The sequence below is a fragment of the Mytilus trossulus genome, chromosome 4 (genome assembly GCF_036588685.1).
Source record: "Mytilus trossulus isolate FHL-02 chromosome 4, PNRI_Mtr1.1.1.hap1, whole genome shotgun sequence".
Taxonomy (NCBI): domain Eukaryota; kingdom Metazoa; phylum Mollusca; class Bivalvia; order Mytilida; family Mytilidae; genus Mytilus; species Mytilus trossulus.
This window is the reverse complement of record NC_086376.1, coordinates 82,286,257-82,305,988: the sequence shown is the minus strand read 5'-3', so window position 1 is coordinate 82,305,988 and position 19,732 is coordinate 82,286,257. Positions and strand designations below refer to the sequence as shown.

The 19,732-nt window shown below is 31.9% G+C and overlaps 2 protein-coding genes across 2 annotated transcripts in view; one reads left to right on the top strand and one right to left on the bottom strand.

Annotated features, from left to right (window-relative positions):
* The window catches only part of LOC134716125 (myb-like protein X), a 75,416-nt gene extending 71,152 nt beyond the window's left edge, over positions 1 to 4,264 (bottom strand). The window contains exon 1 of the mRNA XM_063578908.1: positions 4,038 to 4,264. The gene's annotated coding sequence lies outside the window, so the exon portion shown is untranslated. The remainder of the gene's footprint in view (positions 1 to 4,037) is intronic.
* The window catches only part of LOC134716854 (hexokinase-1-like), a 62,213-nt gene that overhangs the window by 29,728 nt on the left and 12,753 nt on the right, over positions 1 to 19,732 (top strand). The window contains exons 12-14 of the mRNA XM_063579865.1: positions 6,870 to 6,932; positions 14,122 to 14,284; positions 18,829 to 18,968. Of these exons, the coding sequence (XP_063435935.1) occupies positions 6,870 to 6,932; positions 14,122 to 14,284; positions 18,829 to 18,968 (366 nt within the window). The remainder of the gene's footprint in view (positions 1 to 6,869; positions 6,933 to 14,121; positions 14,285 to 18,828; positions 18,969 to 19,732) is intronic.

Genomic DNA, 19,732 nt, shown 5'->3' with positions numbered 1-19,732 from the left:
TGTCAACTCATTATTATATATATACTTCTGAGAAGGATATTTTGTGTTATTCAAAATCTAAACATTTATACAATGTAAAATGAAACTATTAAAACACCTTACTGTTATTATTAGCTGTGTTGCGTCAGATTGATTATACATGTACTAGTATATAGTAAAACTAGTTATAATATATATACTGGTCAACGGATATATTTCGATATCATTCAATATGCTTAACATCTTAACTTTAGAAAGGTTTTTGCAAATTTGCAATAATGCTTAGCTAGGTATTCTTTATTGTCACGACTCATTTCCGGAACGCCCATTTCTCAAGGACTTCACGTTTGACGTAAAAAAAAGAAAGACAATTTCTTTTCAGCATGTGAATAAACGAACAAGAGCACGCATCGATCACGGTCTACACACTCCTAATTCAATTTTAACAAATGATACACCAATAGCTAGAATACATTATATAGCCCTCGGCAGAGCGATCGTTCGTGTATTTATTGATATTTAGCAACAAATACCACTTATCTAAAACGTGTAAATATGTAGTTAATAGTATAGTATACTCAGAAAGTATATTACAGACTAATAGGGATTCAGCAAAAACTGTGTAAAATGAACATAAGCAGTAGAAGATGATAATGGACACTAGTGGACATTGTAAACAAAGTTCATACAAAAGACGAGAGTCCATGTATATAGAACGTGCCATGGAATATAAGTCTAAATGGTTGATTTGAAAATAAGCTACAAGGGAGATGGAATTAGTTTTGGTTTACATTTGGTTGTTCCTTTGATGGAATATAAAATACCGACACCAACTGATGAAATGACGAATCAGGAACTGCACGATCGATTGTCCTTCTGAAACGTCCAGTGGCAATTATGTCATGCATATATCCAGGACAAGAAACATGAAAAAGTTAAACAAAAGGTATGTTCTGCAATGTAGGCCAACCGGGTTGAAAATAGGGTAGGAGTGGGTTAGACTCCAACTTTAAAAATGAGTTTATTTTTAATAGGGGCGGGAATTTTGACTCGGAAACGGCCGACAACTGATCCCTCAGATAGTTGCACAAGGGTCCATTGCGTGCAGAGAGCGCACTCACTGCCCCATACCTCGTATTTTTAAAATCCCCCATTCCGACAGGACGTTGCTATGTATTGATACTTCGTGCACAGCCAAACGGACGCACTTTTTAGCACGAGTTGTCGTGCCTGAACGGGAGTAAGCCAAGGGATGACAAAAACTATATATACCACGGTCAGAGACATATAATACATATTAAAGGTGTTTTCTGTGTCAACGGATTAAGCGTTATTGTCATGCAAATAATCAAATGTCTCAGGCTTTTCATACATCACAAATACACCTCTAAGAGGCAATCTGTTCCTGCTTTTAGATTGCTTACATCAAAACTAAGCATTCTTTTCATCGCATACCTCATAAACTAAAATAAGAGGCAACCTTTTCCTGCCTTTTAGATTGCTTACATCTCCATGCAGTAACAATCAAATAGACTTGTCTTTCTTTTTCCGTAGTTGTAGTTCATTGCAATTGATCCAACCATGTGAACTACTGATAGGAATGCGCGTCTTCAAACATCTAAGTTTGCATTAGTAACTCAGGCATTATATGCTCTGAATCGCACATGTTTCTTTGAAACAAAAATGAACAGAAACGTGTACTAGATTGAAAGTTTCTTTATATAATGAAGACCCTCCAGAGACAAACGATTCCTTAAACTTAATGTCGTCTGGTGGTAAACAAGGCAGCATAGTTCCCTAAAACTCTACCTTCATCTTCTCCTAAACTACTTAGGTGATGTTGGTCAAACTGGGCTCGAAAATTATATTGAAGGTCTATTCTTTATTAATATTCACCATTTCGTTCCGACCGAGTGAAACACATAACCACCAGTTATTTCGTTATTTTTTACTCTGAAAATCCGAGTCAAAATGCTTTGAAACTTACGAATTACTGGCATAATAAGACATAAGACATAAAGCTTTATTTAGAGTCGGTATAAGCAAGGAATTACAAACATAAGCAAATGGCGATTACATATCACTGTAGTCATTTTTCTATACTGAGGGCAAGGTTAAAAATTTTAAAATCTTAGACATAAACAATTGTTAGAATTTGTTAATGAAATAATGGTGCAGCAGGAGTTATCAGTCCCGACCACCGTGTTTCCACCACCCTAAGACAACACTCGTATGGCCATACTAACATAGAGACCTATAACAAAATGATTCACGTGTCAACTTTGTACCCCAAATATATATAACGGATAAGTTTGAAATCCTAAAAAGAGCCTTGCCCTTATGAACCTATTGCAGTGTACCCAAAATATATATACTACCGGATAAGTTTGCAATCCTAAAAAGAGCCTTGCCCTTATGAACATATTGCAGATAAATAAATATCTAATACATTTTCACTCAGTAAATATAAATATTAAAGATAAAATAATTTTTTTTTTTTTTCAAAAAGAATTCAAATACTGCAGAATAACTCAAAATGACTTTACTGGAACACCAACACTGATATAAGTTCATTTTAACATATAATCACCAGACTCTGAATGAATGTCTTGTGAAAATATTGTATGTTGTGAAGTATCATTATTGTCAAGTATATATATGCTCCACTAAAGAAAAAAATCTTTATCTTTAATTTACACCTTATAATACAGGTCTTGAATCTGTGTGCAGTTTGTGACCTTTTTATTTAAAGCCACGTCATTTGGACTTTGTTGGAAAGTTGTCTAGTTGAAAATCATACCACATCTCCTTATTTTTATATTGACATGATTTTGCCCTTTTCCATGAACTGTTGTGGCCTTGATTTATAATGTTGACATTTAAAAATGACCATGAGATAAAAGTTACAAATCAAATATTTGTGACCTGGACATAGGACGTATATTTATCAAATATGGTTTCGTTTTTTAATCATTCATTAGTTTTAGTAATATGCAATCGTGTGTGGAACAGCCGTGTCTTTAACAAATGGAATGATATGTCCCACTTTAACGTCGAAATGCTGGAAGTCCTCATTAACACTGTCTGCAAAAGCATAGGTTGGTTATCCTAAATAAGGAGTCATCAGTTACTCTTAATTTATTGCACTTTTTTTTCTTGACATCAGTTATTTTGCTATAAATTGTACTCTATTCTGTATATATTTCAACATCCCAATATTCTCTATTCTTTTTTTCGGCCTATTTATCTTTCTTCTTTATTTTACGCTCTTTCTTCTACACATTTTATCCACTATTCTCTATTCTGTAAACCCCGTCTAGACCCTCTCCAATTAAAGTTAATTTGTTATCGCCCTGGATGTAACTGAAATAGTTGCCACTGAACATTAAGCAAACAGCAGTTAATCATGAAAGCCCACTTATGTCATGTATTTATTTGTCTCTTTTAATCTGATATGAGTGTGTGGTTTACTATTTACTTTTGATTTAAGCTATTGTATATTTATTTAGAGTAAATAATGTTCCAGTTGGCAGAAATCTATCCAGCACTAAAAAAAACTACGAGAATAAAGGAGAGAAAACAAAGGCAGGGAAACTCATGTGAATAAACTTAAACATCTCTCATTTATATTAGTGTTTGTCAAATGAATTCCATTTGTGCAGGACCAATAGATTTGGAGCCGGACCAGTAGATTTTCAGTCCACTGGTCCGGCTGGAAAGCACACACAAAAGCTTAAATTCGACCCCTGCTACTTACCCTAAAAATCATTCTACATTATATTGTGGAAAGAACGACAGTGTTTCCATGAAGATTTTAAAACATGTTATCTTTAAACTTTAGTATTTTTAATGAAGAAAAAAACAGATTGATTTTTGTTATTTTAATGTCCAGTAGCACATATTTCAAGTATATGCAACTGGACAATTAATCTAATCTGTATAGTAGGGAAAAAATATCGTAGGGTGAAAAATGAAATTAAAAAGAAAACAGGATAACATGCATGCAGGATAGGTACCACACTGAAAGAACATGCATTTTAGTTTTAGTATATACATACAGAGCGTCGGTCAACGGTGTACTTCTTGCATCTCGTTCCGACGAAAAGAATAAACGAGATCCCGTTGCCTGTAACAGCATACTGCCAGATTTGTTTAAAATAAATGATTATCGTGATTCAATTATATTATACACAAGGAAGTTATGTGGCTAATTGTACATAATAGATATCATTGTGTATAAAGAAAAGGAAACTTTTTTCTTATAACAAAGCATTTTTTCCCCACACAGATGAACTTGTAGAAGAGAAGCCCACTTGCAGATGCCCTTCATTTTTAATGTCTCGAACTCACGCGCGATTCATGTTTGATGCAGTGATAAGGGATAAGTCATTATCGTAGTATAGCGAAGATTCCTCTCATGTAAATTTCGTTCTTTTGCGTTAACATCTTAAAGGTCTTTTGTTATAAACGAAAGAGTGGGGAAAAAGGGGGGGGGGGGTGTTACCGTGTGTAATTTTCAGTATAACGTACAAGTACGTCACCTGTTTCATAAATATTACAAAAAATCAATTTAAATGATAATTTGATATAGATGTTTGGTTTTGTTATTGTTGTATTGATTTATTTGTGTGTGGAAAAGTTTTCATTTACATGACCGGTGAAACAAAACACCGAACCTGAACTAAAAAGTGTGTGTTTTTTCCTGTATTGTGTACCTTTTTGTGTTAAAGTGGTGTTTTTATATCAGATTAACGATTTTTTTTAATGTGCGAACAAGACCGAATATCACTATGTACATTTTTGTACCCGATTAGGATTGTCAATACATGTATATCCGATCAAGGGGGGGGGGGGGCACCCTCGACCGATAACATCATTTTTTCCCTATTTAACAACACTTTTAAAAGTACGTATGCGATGCAATGTAGTCTGATATCTAGTTCAAGTAGTTCAAGGCTAAATAAGTGTACAAGTACGCATAGTCTTATCGAAAAGAGACAACATATTTTTTGTTTAAGATGTCTTTCAAAAAAAAACAAGAAAAAAATATTTACTCTTCGTAATAATATAATACGTATTAGTATTTCGTACTAGTTGCTAAAACAGATATTAAGTTATCTAGACTTTTACAAGCCTTATTTGATCAAAATTTACATTAAGGTCATGTAAGGAACTGATAAAGACATTTGGAAACTGAAGGTTTAAGGATCCAGTGTTTGGAAAAGTGAATTAAACGTAAATGTCCGGTCTTAATTTTTTTCATCAACTACAACACGTTTAACTATACTATTATCATTAACCTATCGAATAAAAAAATATTTGATCGAGTTGAGTTAATGCATTGTTCGGTACGTACGGTGACCTATAATTGTTAAATTTCTGTGTCATTTTGGTCTTTTTGGTCTTTTGTGGAGAGTTGTCTCATTGGCAATCATACCACATCTTCTATTTTTATACTATATATTAACGAGGCCTTTGTTTCGTAGACTTCGTATCAGTATTTTACAACCATTTCTTGCAACTTGTTATTCTAAAAGGGTTTTCTCTTTTATTTGTCATGGAATTAATAAAGAAACCTGCTTTGTATCTTATATCCCAAAATGTGCATCTTCACCATATACATGTGTGGCGATGTCTCAATCGCCCCCGAGTTCTAGGAAATGGTAGACTGCTGTGTTGAGTTCATCAAACATATGTGGAGCAAAGACGAAAATACTCAGATATAACAAAAGAGAACAATCACTGATCAAATTTCTCATTTCGGACAAAAACACATAACACGCATGGATTGAAGCTTATAGTTTCTAAAAAAACAAACATTTCGCGAGACTCCTTTATCAATTATGCATATCTCTACATACTAACTCTGTACCATATGGCTCGAGTCTGTTAAACGAGTTACAGTGGCGGATCTAGGAATTTTCATAAGTGGGGGCCACTGACTGACATAAGAGGGGGCCCGCTTCAGTCACGCTTCAGTGATTCCCTATACAAGCAACCAAATTTTTTCCCCCTTAAATTCGCCTCTGAGTTACAGCCGGAGGTGCAAGATATATACTCAACACTGATCGTAACTTACAGCTCACATCCAGAATCTATTTAGGAACATAAAATGGTCAGGGTTGCTTTTCCCCTTCATACTCTTTTCTGTAGACCCCACCAAGATCCTAATTCACTTTACTCTTTTTCTTCAACGCCTAACCGGTCCCTCGCAAATTGCTGCCAAATCCCAAACAAATTATGTACCAATCACACTGGAACAACTCTTTAAAGCCAACGTACAAAAATTAGGAAAAACAAAGGCGTTTCATAAAAATTGAAGTAAATCGAAAAAAAAACAATCCGTTGTTTTGGTAAAGTAAAAGACAACAGACCTCATTAACAGACTCGACATGTAATACAGCAGTCTATTCATCACACATAAACTATACAGATGTAAAAACTTAAACCGACCCCATATTATAAACGAACAACAAAAAGACGTTGAAAAAACCCCACGGGGTAAAGAAAATTCCGTCAGGTTGCTTTGCAAGGAGTCGCAAACGGTTGAAGTAAGCGAGGACATGAATATAATGCATATGCATAATTCTTTTTTATTATGAATTCGGTCAGCGAGAAAACAAAACCCCAGAAAAATACTGTATAGAAGAGTTACAAACGAAGAAATATAGAATAAAATTTGTAAATTGTATGTATTTGTTCAGTTTAAATATGCTTGTTTACCCGGATACCCGTAAGAAGTACATTAAATAGACTGTTTACATTACAGTAGCGATTGACGTAGACCTCATGAATATGAATGAAGGTAAATTAGGTCAATAGTGAAGGAGTCCGTCATTGCAGTTGTGTTTGTTTTTGTCTTGATTATTTGCTAAAAAATCGTGATTTAAGGATATTTATTAAAAACTATTATGATGCCTGCTAATCAGGAAAAGTTATCTAAATATGAAAAGGTAAGAAATTATTTTATATTATGTTTTTATGCTTCTCCGTTTTACAAAACAAGTCGCGCAAAACAATACACTGACGACGAAAGAGGTCAATAATGTACGTCTGGCTTGAAAACAAGAATAAAGAATCTAACCTAAAAATGTCTACAGATAAAAGACAATATACATTTTTGATATATATTTTATTATAAATGTTTTTAAAAATGAATTATATTTGAAATGATATTTTAAATGCATAAATTGAGTTCGACTTTTTTGAAATTGACATCTGCAAATAGTACTTCAGCTTCAACTTTTTTTTTGGCAGTTGTTGAGCATGTTGACCACTTACGTTGTCCTTCATAATTTAAAAACAATCAGCTTGTGAGACTTTTGTAGACAACAGGTGCTCTTTATCAATTAAATGTGGACTTTGTGTTTAGATTGTAAACTTTTTGTTGACAATGTATTTAAAATATTGACATTGTCAATATGTTCGTCTAACAAATTAAAGTAATCGATTTACATTTATATTGTGGTTCTAAATTTGTTTAAGACTTGATACAAAATTATATGCTCCATTTGGGAAATTTTTAGACAAATCTACGTTCTAGCCAACAACAGCATCTGAATTTTCATTGGCTTAAAAGAGCTGTGTGTCAGCACACACCTACTTTTCTGGCCAGGAGTTCAAGGTCGTTTTCACTTAGATTATTAAATGTCTATAACTTTCTCTCCCAACTTTCATTTGCATCCAAGCTGTGAACATCATCAGTTGCACACTTTAAGAAATGAACACCATTCTTAAAAATCCGTTGGGAGGCAACTTGAAGGATGCTCAAATAGAGAAGGTAAAGATTTTGCATGAAAAAAGGGGGGGGGGGGGGGGGGAATATTTTGATTTCTTTCTGTAATGTAAAATAAAAGTTTTCAGGTTTGCAAGTTTGCAGAGTTTCTTCTCTATACTGAATGATGTTTAACAAACATACTGAACAAATTTTAACTTCAGTTTGTGATTAAATTTTTTATATTAATAACAATTTATACTGTATAACTAGCCAGAATTGGTAGCTACGACGTAACCATACAACTAGACATGCATTTTGTTATGGTTGTCACAAAAGAGAAGGTCCTTCATAAAATTGGTTGCAAATGAAAAATCTTGGATGTTATATCTTATAATTTGTTAATGGAAGAAATCAAACCGTATGTATTCCTGTATACAATTTTTTTCCAACAATAAAGCATTGTATATCTCCTTTTTTCAGGAACAAATAAGTTGACAATATAATTTGTATCATTTGAAATTGTACATGTCCAGTTGCAAGTAATAACAGAATAAGTAAACATTATTAAAGACTCAGTTAATAAGTATGTTAAATTAAAATGAGTATCTTCAGATTTTTTTTATATATATAAATTATTTAGAAGTGAGAATCTATTTTAAATTTAAAGCCTGGTTTTGAAAAGATACAGACCAAATTTTGACAAAAAAATAAAAATAAAGTGAAATTCAATTAAGGACTTTAATTAAATTTTGCACTTGATAAGATAATTTTTTATTAAGAAATATGTTGGTTGATTGCATGCTGCCTAATTAAAGTCCAGTTGCAAATATTACATGTAGGTTCAGAAGATGTGGTATGATTACATGCATTTTTAGGATGCCACGATACATTAATGAGATATAAATATATATCTGCTTTATACTTGATTGTCAGGCATGCTTACTTAAAGCTACTGACTTACATTTATAAGTAATAACCCAAAAAGTAATGGTCTCAGCTAAAGTTCCAGGTTGACATGTTATCATTTTTTTTAAGGCTTTCCAACTTTCGTGAATGTTTTGATTAGAGCACAAATTAATAGCATTCAACTCTATCTGGTACCTTCATTTTATTGATGGAATTAATATTTTTGGGAATGTCATTAATATCTGTAATCTATTTATTAATTGGAATAGAAAACATCCCTCCTAATTCCCAGGAATACTCATCCATTTTCTCATATCGACAAGGCACAAATTCAATTCTAGAAAAGGAATAAAATATTTGTATTTCAGAGGTATATTAAACTAGAGGCTCTAAAGAGCCTGTGTCGCTCACCTTGGTCTATGTTAATATTAAACATTGTACACAAATGAATTCATGACAAAATTGTGTTTTGGTGATGGTGATGTTTTTGAAGATCTTACTTTAATAAACATTTTTGCTGCTTACAATTATCTCTATCTATAACAGTAGTTTCTGTGGAAAATGTTAGTAAAAATCTACAAATTTTGTGAAAATTGTTAAAAAATGACTATGAAGGGCAATAACTCCTCAGGGGGTCATTTGACTATTTTGGTCATGCTGACTTATTTTTAGTTCTTACTTTACTGTACATTATTGCTGTTTACAGTTTATCTCTATCTATAATAATATTCAAGATAATAACAAAAAAACAGCAAAATTTCCTCAAAATTACCAATTTAGGGGCAGCAACCTAACAACGATGATCCAATTCATCTGAAAATTCTAGGGCAGATCTTGCTCTGATCAACAATTTTACCTCTGTCAGATTTGCTCTTAATGCTTTGTTTTTTGGGTTATAAGCCAAAAACTGCATTTTTCCCCATGTTCTATTTTTAGCCATGGCCGCCAATTTGGTTGGTTGGCTGAGTTACCGGACACAATTTTTATACTAGATACCCCAAAGATGATTGTGGCCAAGTTTTAATTAATTTGGCCCAGTAGTTTCAGAGGAGAAGATTTTTCTAAAAGATAACTAAGATTTACGAAAAATGGTTAAAAATTTACTATAAAGGGCAATAACTCCTACAGTGGTCAACTGACCATTTTGGTCATGTTGACTAATTTGTAGATCTTACTTTGCTGAACATTATTGCTGTTTACAGTTTTTCTTTATCTATAATAATATTCAAGATAATAACCAAAAACAGCAAAATTTCCTTAAAATTACCGATTCAGGGGCAGCAACCTAACAACAGAATGTCAGATTTATCTGAAAATTTTAGAGCAGATAGATCTTAACCTGATCAACAATTTCACCCTCTGTCAGATTTGCTCTAAATGCTTTGGTGTTTGAGTTATAAGCCAAAAACTGCATTTTACCCCTATGTTCTATTTTTAGCCATGGCGGCCATCTAGGTTGGTTGGCAGGGTCACCGGACACAATTTTCAAACTAGATACCTCAATTATGATTGTGGCCAAGTTTGGTTAAATTTGGCCCAGTAGTTTCAGAGGAGAAGATTTTTGTAAAAGTTAACGCCGGACGCAGGACGACGACGACGGACGACGACGACAGACGACCGCCGAGTGATGAGAAAAGCTCACTTGGCCCTTCGGGCCAGGTGAGCTAAAAATGAGCACCAAAATAACTAAGATAACAGGTTCTGAAATTATATGTTTGCATTTATAATGAAAGATAATGAGGTGCAAAATAACCAAGTTTATGTTGTTATGTTTTATACATGCATATCTTTCAAATGGTCAGTTTTAAAGGCACATTATGCAAAAGTTATTTTGTTTTCTACAAAGCTTCAGGTGAGCCAGATTGACAACATACTGGCTGGTCGTCAAACGGACCACAAATTAAATCAATCAGTTGTAATCAAATTGTACCATATGCTAGGCTGTGAGGCATTCTCTGAGAGTGAGAGGCATGTCATTTGTTTCATTTCTCACCAAAGCTAGATTGTAACCCTCATTATATTTAGTGAACTCAGATACTAAGAAATTAGTAGAAACTTATGTTCTTGGTTTTCTCTCTCTTTTCTATAATCATTTCATTGGTGTTTTTTTTAAAGAAAAGTGTGCTATGAGTTTGAGAGATAAATCTATCCAAAACCATGAGATTTTAATGAAACCCTGGAAAAAGTCTGGTTCTTTAAGAAAGGTTTTGAAGTTCAATACTGATAGAAGATTTAAATGCAGTTTAAATGTTTTGAAATTCAATTCTGTAAATATATATTGATACCAAGGCATTGCTCATTGTAATGAATTCAATTGATCTTTAAGTATTAAATTATTTATGCTCTACCAAGTAGTATTTACAATGGAAATAACTTCTGTGTACTGTAATACATGTTAAAGTCAGGCCTTCAAATTGGTGTAAATTTGGAAACATGGATTCAGGGTGGTTTGGCAATTTTTTTTCTCAAAACTATAAAACAAAAAATTGAAAAAATTGCATGATTGAAAAAAAATACATTGATATTGAAGAAGGTTTACATATTTTGGCTGGTGCTGTTTCCTGCTGCCATGTAATAAGGTTCCAGTTTGTTATTGCAATGGTTGAGATTCCTCTGAGTTTGTTCAATAAACTCAAGAAATCAGCCTCACATACAACACACCCAAGTATTGAAATAAATAATCTAAGTATTTAAGGACAGCATTGAGTCGTCCTAGGAAATATTTAAGATATCAAAGAAAAAAACCAAAATGTAGCAAGCAACCTGCCAGAATAATGACTGTCAGAAGATGTTTGAAACACAAGAAATTGATTGGTTGCATGATGGAAGCACAATTTGACAAATATCCTGTAAAACTGGATAAAACTGGATTGATTTTATATTGGATTTCTCAAATAAAAAATTGAGCTAAGGAAAATATTAAGGGAAATTAAAACTGGATAATTATTTCTTCAATGCCATGTAGCAATCATTATTTATTTTAAAATATGGTGAAAATAACAATTAAAATGTGCAAAAGAACATGTATTACATTATATTAAGTCTCACTGGGACTATGATGTAAATAAAGTAAAACCATCAAATAGGTCAACAGAAGAAATATGTGATGACCCCTCCCCCCAAAAAAAACATAAACAAAAAGAAACCCCTTTGAAGGAATATTTAGCAGTAACAAAAGCAGTTTAGTTAGTACCTGGTAATATGCATGTTTTTGTTTTTAACAAAGTGAACTTTAAGTTGACATAGATGTATTAAAAGAGGTAAACTAGAAAGGAAGAAGAACAAAAATATGTGTGTCAGTCACAAGGTCATATGGTGATCATGAAGGTAGAGATAAACATTTGGTAGACACTGTTTATTCATTTAACTTATTTAAAATAAAATAAGCTTTACACTGTTTGTATGATAAATTGTCAAATCAGAGAAAAAAAAGTTTGTATTTCAGTAAGGATAGTTGACTTCATTTCTTTACCATTCTCTTTTTTAACCCTATTTGATTATATTGTTTCTTAAGTGTATGTGTGTTTGAATGGCTTTTCAAATTTCGTTTAGTGTAAGTGTTCTTGGTAACATTTTATTCAAGTGTTTCAAATGCAGTAAACTAGTAAACTTGGTATGTTTAGATATGATCCATTTTATATTTCAAATGGATCCAAGAGGGGGCTCAGTGGCTGACTGTTGTAAGTTATGGCACTACTGTGCATGACACTAGCCTGTCAAAGTTTGATTTGATTAAATTTTTGGTGTTTAAATGCCACTTTTAAGCACTGCATTTAGGCATTTTCGTAGTGGTCAGTTTTTATTGGTGGAGGGAGCCGGATTACTTGTAGAAAAACCACAGACCCTCAATAGGAAAACTGACAATCATAGTCAATTAAGATTGGAGTTGAGTTCACCCACATGAGAGGTGTTTGAACACACAACCTCAGTGTTGAATGGCTAGTAATTACAGTAGTAACTACTTAGTCCACTCGGCCACTGAGGCCCTGTCAAAGTTTGAATCTCGCATCTTGTAACTGTACTCGCATCTTGTAACTGTACTCGACTTCAAACTTAATTTTATAGGAAAATCAGTTGTGACCTACCGAAGGTTATCAGCTTCTCTACCAGTCAGAGTCTACCCAGGCACTCTGGCTTTCTACAACAATATGAACTGACGACACAAAATAGCACAATAGTGCTGAAAGTGATGTTTAATACCAATCAATCAATCTATTTTCATTTGAAAAGAAATTTTCAAGAGAGTATGAATTTAGAAAAAGTTTGTAATTCAATTTCTCTGCAAATATACTAATTTGATGAAAAAGATTATATTACCCAACCGCATGATAACCACTTCAGGTGTTGGTTCACCATTTTTCAAGTTGAAAAAGATTAATATATAAAACCCTTTCTGAATTTTAACATAATTTTGTCCCATAATTTTTGTAGGTTATATGTTCTAAATGGGACTTTTACCCCATATTTGAAGTTTTAATTTCACCTATTAAGAATCAACCTGTATATTTGGACTTTGGCACTGTATTGCATCATGTTGTTTACTCAAAGATAATACCACTATCATTTGTGTTTCTTCACAGATATTTCTGTGTTGTCAGAAAGGAATTCATGATATGTTCTATAAATACAAGCCTCTGTACTGTCTCACCCACTCACTGTTATGTAATTATTTGGCTTATTATTGTGTTATTTATTTATATTACAAGATTTAATGTACTCAATTGTTAGTACATGAATCTCAGAATAGAGAAATTATTGTTTATTGGTTATATTTAATTTCAAGGTTATGATGTTACTCAAATAAAGGCTCTCATGATTTGAGATAATCAGGAGGCTGCAAATAATTTTTGTCTCCCCTTGATAAACTGGCATTGCAGATTCTTGAATAATATGTTCATGCTTGTAAGCTGAGTTGAAGGGGAACAACTCAATGATGAGAAAATAATATTTGGTATTGAGTTGTATTAGCGGTCGCACATCTCTTTTCCATGTGTAATTTGTGTGTCTCTAAAGGATACCTCATATCTTTTACTATTTACTTGATCTAAAACTAACAAAATATGAGTCAAGGTCAAATGGAATTACATGTACAGAAAATCCTTCACTTATTTCTTTCAACATTTATGTTACAAAATGTACTTACATGTACTTAATGGGTGACAATGGTAATTGAAAAAAATAAGCATCATTATAACTAAGCCCATTTTGTGGCTATTATCTAAGTGTTTTCTATTGGTTCAGGAAATTTTTTAGATTGACCTTGCTGTCTGTAGGTAGGGGGAGAAACTAAAACAAGGGGAGACAATTGGAAACCTAGATGGGCCTCTTTTTATTTGGAACAATTTCAGATTGCATGACACTTGGACACTTGAATTCTCCAATGACAGGTGAAAAAAAGGAACACAATAAGATATTACATATTAGCATTAATTAACCCTATTCTTTCTATTTTTAGATTGAAGGTTTTGTACGAGGATTCAAGTTATCCTTCTTATTAACCTTATTCTTTCTATTTTTAGATTGAAGGTTTTGTACGAGGATTCAAGTTATCCTCCTTGACTTACAAAAGAATCATGCAGCTTCTACATGAAGAAATGAACAGTGGGTTGTCAAAGAAAACCAATCACATGGCCGATATAAAGATGTTCCCTACATTTGTACGGTCATTACCAGACGGCACAGGTAAACATAGTTTTTTTTAAGGACATTCAGTTAGGACCTGGATCATAAATGTGGTTAAAGTGTGCCTACTAAGGTGTTATTTCCCTTTGACAAAATTCTAACGGAAACATTAATACTTATTTTGAAAAAGGAACTTTTTTCACTGAACTGAAAAAGATTCTATGAATGGACAATCCTTCTTTGTTAAAAGAGCAATTTGAAATAACAACCTATTAATTGGATTTTAATTGAACTCTTTTCATTTAAAAATTTAAAAATCTGTGTTTGGAATTTTAAAATAAGTTGGATTAATACTCATGACATTTTATATGAAGCCTTTTAACTAGTCCAGTCCAGTAGAGTCCTACTTCATTAGTTTGCCTGCACTTATCAACCAGACTTTCATATATTTAGAGCTATAAAAAATGGAGCTAAAAGCAGTGTCAAGTGAAGGTTGTGACATTTTCTCTGCCACCAAATTTAGCAATGTTTATATAACCAAAACAGCACATAATAATGTTTAAGCTACCAAAACAGCACAGTTGTCATTTAAATATGATTGATTGTTGATACATATAATTTGCGTTTTGAATGTCTGGGTAATATATGTCAGTGTCAGAGGTTAAATTAAAAAAAAAATTATATGTTCAGGAGTGTTTAACACAGTCAAATTATATCATATATCAAATGTTATTTAAAGTAACTTGATGAGTATTGAATCTATAGAAATTTATCTTGTGATAAAAACACGAGACCAACTGAGGTTTAATAATCAGACCATAATAAGAGATACATGCATATATTATAGTATTTCCATACCAACTAAAAAAAATTATTTCTAAAAATGTCTACCCTGAATTCTAATTTGAGCTTAAAATTGTGACAAAATTTGATGTCACCTCATACTCAAGGTGAAAAGAAATTGAGCAATATAAGATAAACCTCTCAAAAATTCTAATTTGAGCTTAAAATTGTGACAAAATTTGATGTCACCTCATACTCAAGGTGAAAAGAAATTGAGCAATATAAGATAAACCTCTCAAAAATTCTAATTTGAGCTTAAAATTGTGACAAAATTTGATGTCACCTCATACTCAAGGTGAAAAGAAATTGAGCAATATAAGATAAACCTCTCAAAAATTCTAATTTGAGCTTAAAATTGTGACAAAATTTGATGTCACCTCATACTCAAGGTGAAAAGACATTGAGCAATATAAGATAAACCTCTCATAAACAACAATAAGCAAACCCTTAACATACATGTATTTTTGTCTGGCCTCTTCAGACAGTAATACATACTTTAACATGTTATACATGTATATCCTTGTCAAGAAAATGTTATACAGAGACTTGTATTTCAAGGGATCTCTAATTGCGTTGTATTTTAATAAGCCAGTTATGCATATCATATAAATAAACTGTTTTAATTGTCTTTCATATAATTACTCCATTGTCTGTGTATGCAATGTTTATAATATATGAACATAAGTAAATGAACCTTTACATTTGTGATACTAAATTTTTAAATTTCTATATGTTATTGCAGTTTATTTACATTAACTCACTTCCTGGTTGAACTGACACCATTCTTCAAAGAATTCAAAAATTATACATGTATTTGATCATCAGCCACAATTGGTTTTGAATGATTTAATAAATAGTTCATTATACCAATTAAGCTCTAAAATATTTATACATTTTCATTGACCATAATAACCTCAACTGCCGTCTGCTCTATGGTTGGGTTGTTGTCTCTTTGAAACATTCCCCATTTGCATTCTTGATTTTATTCCATTTAAGCATTTATATATTTTCATCATGTTTATATATTAAAATTATTATATGTGATTAGCTGAAAATAGAATATAAATGTATTAGTAAATTATAAATGGTATACAGCTCAGAAGGGCTCAAATGCTTCTGTCAGAGTCGTTGCCCTTATTATACCCCATGCTTGTATACCTGGTCAAATGTCTGTTAGTCCTGTTCTTGTCTTCTCAATTTCTTTAAATCACCCAAAATATAACTATGAAGATATATTCATATACTATGCATCAAAAGAAATTATTATTCAATTGTTATTTGTGGAGTTATATCCCTTTGAACAGATTTATTTCACAGATTTATTTCACAAAAATTCATTAAAGTAAAAATACTTTTGAGTTATATTACTTATGATCAATTTTAGTGTGAAAAGATTTGATAGCCGAAATATGCTGAGGTTACAATTTTTTATTGGAACTCTTCTGAAACTACCTATCATGTCTATGAGTTATTTCCCTTGGAACTTTGCCGAAATATACTACTGCAAAACTCTATGAAAACACACAACAGAATGAAATTTTGTAATAGATGAAGACAAGTGAGGAATTTATCATTTACAGAAGTAGATACTATGCATAGGTCTCTTACTATTTGGGACTTTTAGTTTTATAAAACAGATAAGGTTGTAGGTTTGATAGAATTGAGATAAGTTTGCTGCATTAGATGCATGTAAGCATATATATTTTCGGTTGTTAAGGAGGAGAAACTTAAATAAAAAGAACCATATATTTGTCAATATACATTTCACTTATGCAGTGTAGAACAAATACGGTATTGTTAAATAAGTGTTTTGTCAACATTATATTTTATTGAGCGACATATTGGATAGACATTTTATGGGTTGAACTTTTTACCTTTTTATCGGCAAGATAGAGTTTGAAAAGCAAGGCCAGATTTAGTGAATGTTTTGTCAAAACATGAAAAAAAGTTTTAATTTTATGCACCAGTGTTAAAAGTTGAAGATAACACAGACAGACGAGGAACTGAATTTAGGTCAAAGTTAAGAAAGATATACACCAAGAAAATGAACTTAATGTAAAACGCCTTAACATTTATTACCCTCATCAAATTCAAATGTTCACATTATGAATTAATTGAAGTTCATTGTTATCTGAAATTTATTTCTATAGATTTGAAGCCAAATCAATAAAAACTTACCATTGCACATGAACTGTATGTATTATCTTTTTATTTTATTAAATTGTTGAGAGCGCCTAAACTTGGTCACTATAATCAAATCCAATGATCATGATGATAATTGGTATAACGACACTTAAAATTATTTATTTATTCCACTTGTTTGTTAATAGGCAAAACATTTGTTTTATCTTAAATTTTCATTTTAGTTAAAAAAAAATCTGTTCCTTTTATACATTTAAGGGTGTAATCTATTTATCAGCAGTATGCATATAACCTAATATAAGACAGTAGGTCAGTTACCACAGTCAAGGTCATTACAATAGAGCATTCAAAGGTCATGATACTTGAACATATCTACTGTGAAAAACCTGTCAGACAAATTTTTCAGCAACATTTTGTAACCTTTTTTTCACCATACTTGTATACAATATTAAAACTCTATATGCATGTTTTTCATGGTCCACATTTGAGGTCAGTTTGATGCGGTGAATAGTCATAATAATATATATTTCATTTTGTTCAGCTCTGGATACATACAGTAATTTATTGCAAGTGGTCAGTTAGGTTACTTGTAAATTATGGCCACTATGTAGGTGTAGGTCAAGTATGTCATACATATGTTTGTATTTAGTAATTCAGTAGTGTTTTGTAAGAAATAGCTTGGCCATTAACTAGGTCAAAATTTGTATTTAGCTGTGAAAATGGTACAATGACCACTTCAATTGGATCAAAAGATTAAAACTTGACCCTGATATTTAACCCTTCTTTTCAATTTATTGTTAATATTTTGATCAAGTTAGTTATATTCCTTGATCAGATAAAAATTAGAATGGAGAAGGGGAATGTGTCAAAGAAATAACAACCCGACCATAGAGCAGAACACATATGCTCACATATTAATTCACATCTATGAAGAAAAAGATAGAATCGGCAGGTTTACAAATGATTATTGATCATTTGTTTTGTTCATAAAATATTACTTTGTATTAGAGAACCAGTTTTCGGATAATAACAATTCTTGATGTTGGGTTTTAACTGCTTTCATTTGAAAACCAAATTTATATGGCCATAAAATATCTATGTTATTGAAATTTTGATGTAATATCTTTTATTCAACCGAAACTTAATTGCTTGTCCCCAGGTTTAGAAATATAAACTGAGTTGAGAACAAAACAATATTTCAACGTTTTTAAAGGCTTAGGAAATTGAAATGTTCTGAACAACAGTATTTGATTTAGGATTTGAAGATTGAGTATCTCTGTACTAAATTATTTCACCTGCTCTTTAAATATAATCAAAGATACTTTAATTGCTTACTGGCTGAAAAAAATGGGCATATATATCATGGCATTGTCAAAAGCAGTTGCACCAAACACTACCAAGTCTCATAAACCGCATAAAAAACATGTGAAAACTAATGATGGGCTAGGATGGTTTAGAAGTGGTGGAGAAAAAAAATTGATATCCCTTTTGTTATGATTTTGAATAGGATTGTCAGACAATGCCTTGAAATATATTTTAAAGAATGAATGCTCAAAACAAAGATGAGATAGTTATGGGGAAAAACAATGATCAAAAATTGTCTCTTTATTTTCTTTCAGAAAAAGGAAAGTATTTAGCCCTTGATTTAGGTGGTACAAATTTCCGTGTATTGATGGTAGAACTGAATGGTAAAGATGTAGACATCCAAAGTAAAACCTATTTGATACCTCAGAGAATCATGCTAGGCACTGGAACACAGGTATGTATTATTTTAGATGTCTTACAAAATTTCATATGTCAAATATATTATAATCAGGCTAATATATTCTGTATTGCATCAGAAAATCGCCTTGAGTCTATTACAAGACAACTGGTGCAGATAGGTTACTTCCAGACAGTAGCTTATCCTAGGTCAAGCATGTTTGTGCAATATTGACCTTATTTTTTGAAAAATACAAGGGTTGGTTCCATAAGTATTAACCCATGGTTATTCACATACACAGGTATATATGTATCTAAAGATGAAGTTTCTGCCATTACCATTTTAACAAACAAACAAAAATTTTCAATTTGAAAATTCTTTTTTTTGGAAAAGGCTACACAACTTTTGAATTTTATACCATAAAAAGGAAGGCTTAGAACAACATACATGAACAAAAATAAAAAAAGTTATAATATTTTATTATTCCAAGATTTGAATACAACCTTCTTATAACTAAATTAATCAAAGTGTCACTGGTATGCAATAACTCATGCAAGTACCGAATCATTGTATTCATGGCAATAGATATTAGACTTGTAATGACAAATGTAGGCCATTTTAAACTTCCAAAACAATAGATAATTATACTTCGGAACCAGTACTAATGCACTGACATAATATATTGCTTTTATTTGAATGAAAAGGATTGTTAAGATTGAGCCAAGTAATCAATAGTAGCTATTACAAATTTAAATTGCACCTAGACACAGCATCAAAGATCAACGAAATTTCTCTCTGTTTAAATAAACTTTGTTGTAGAA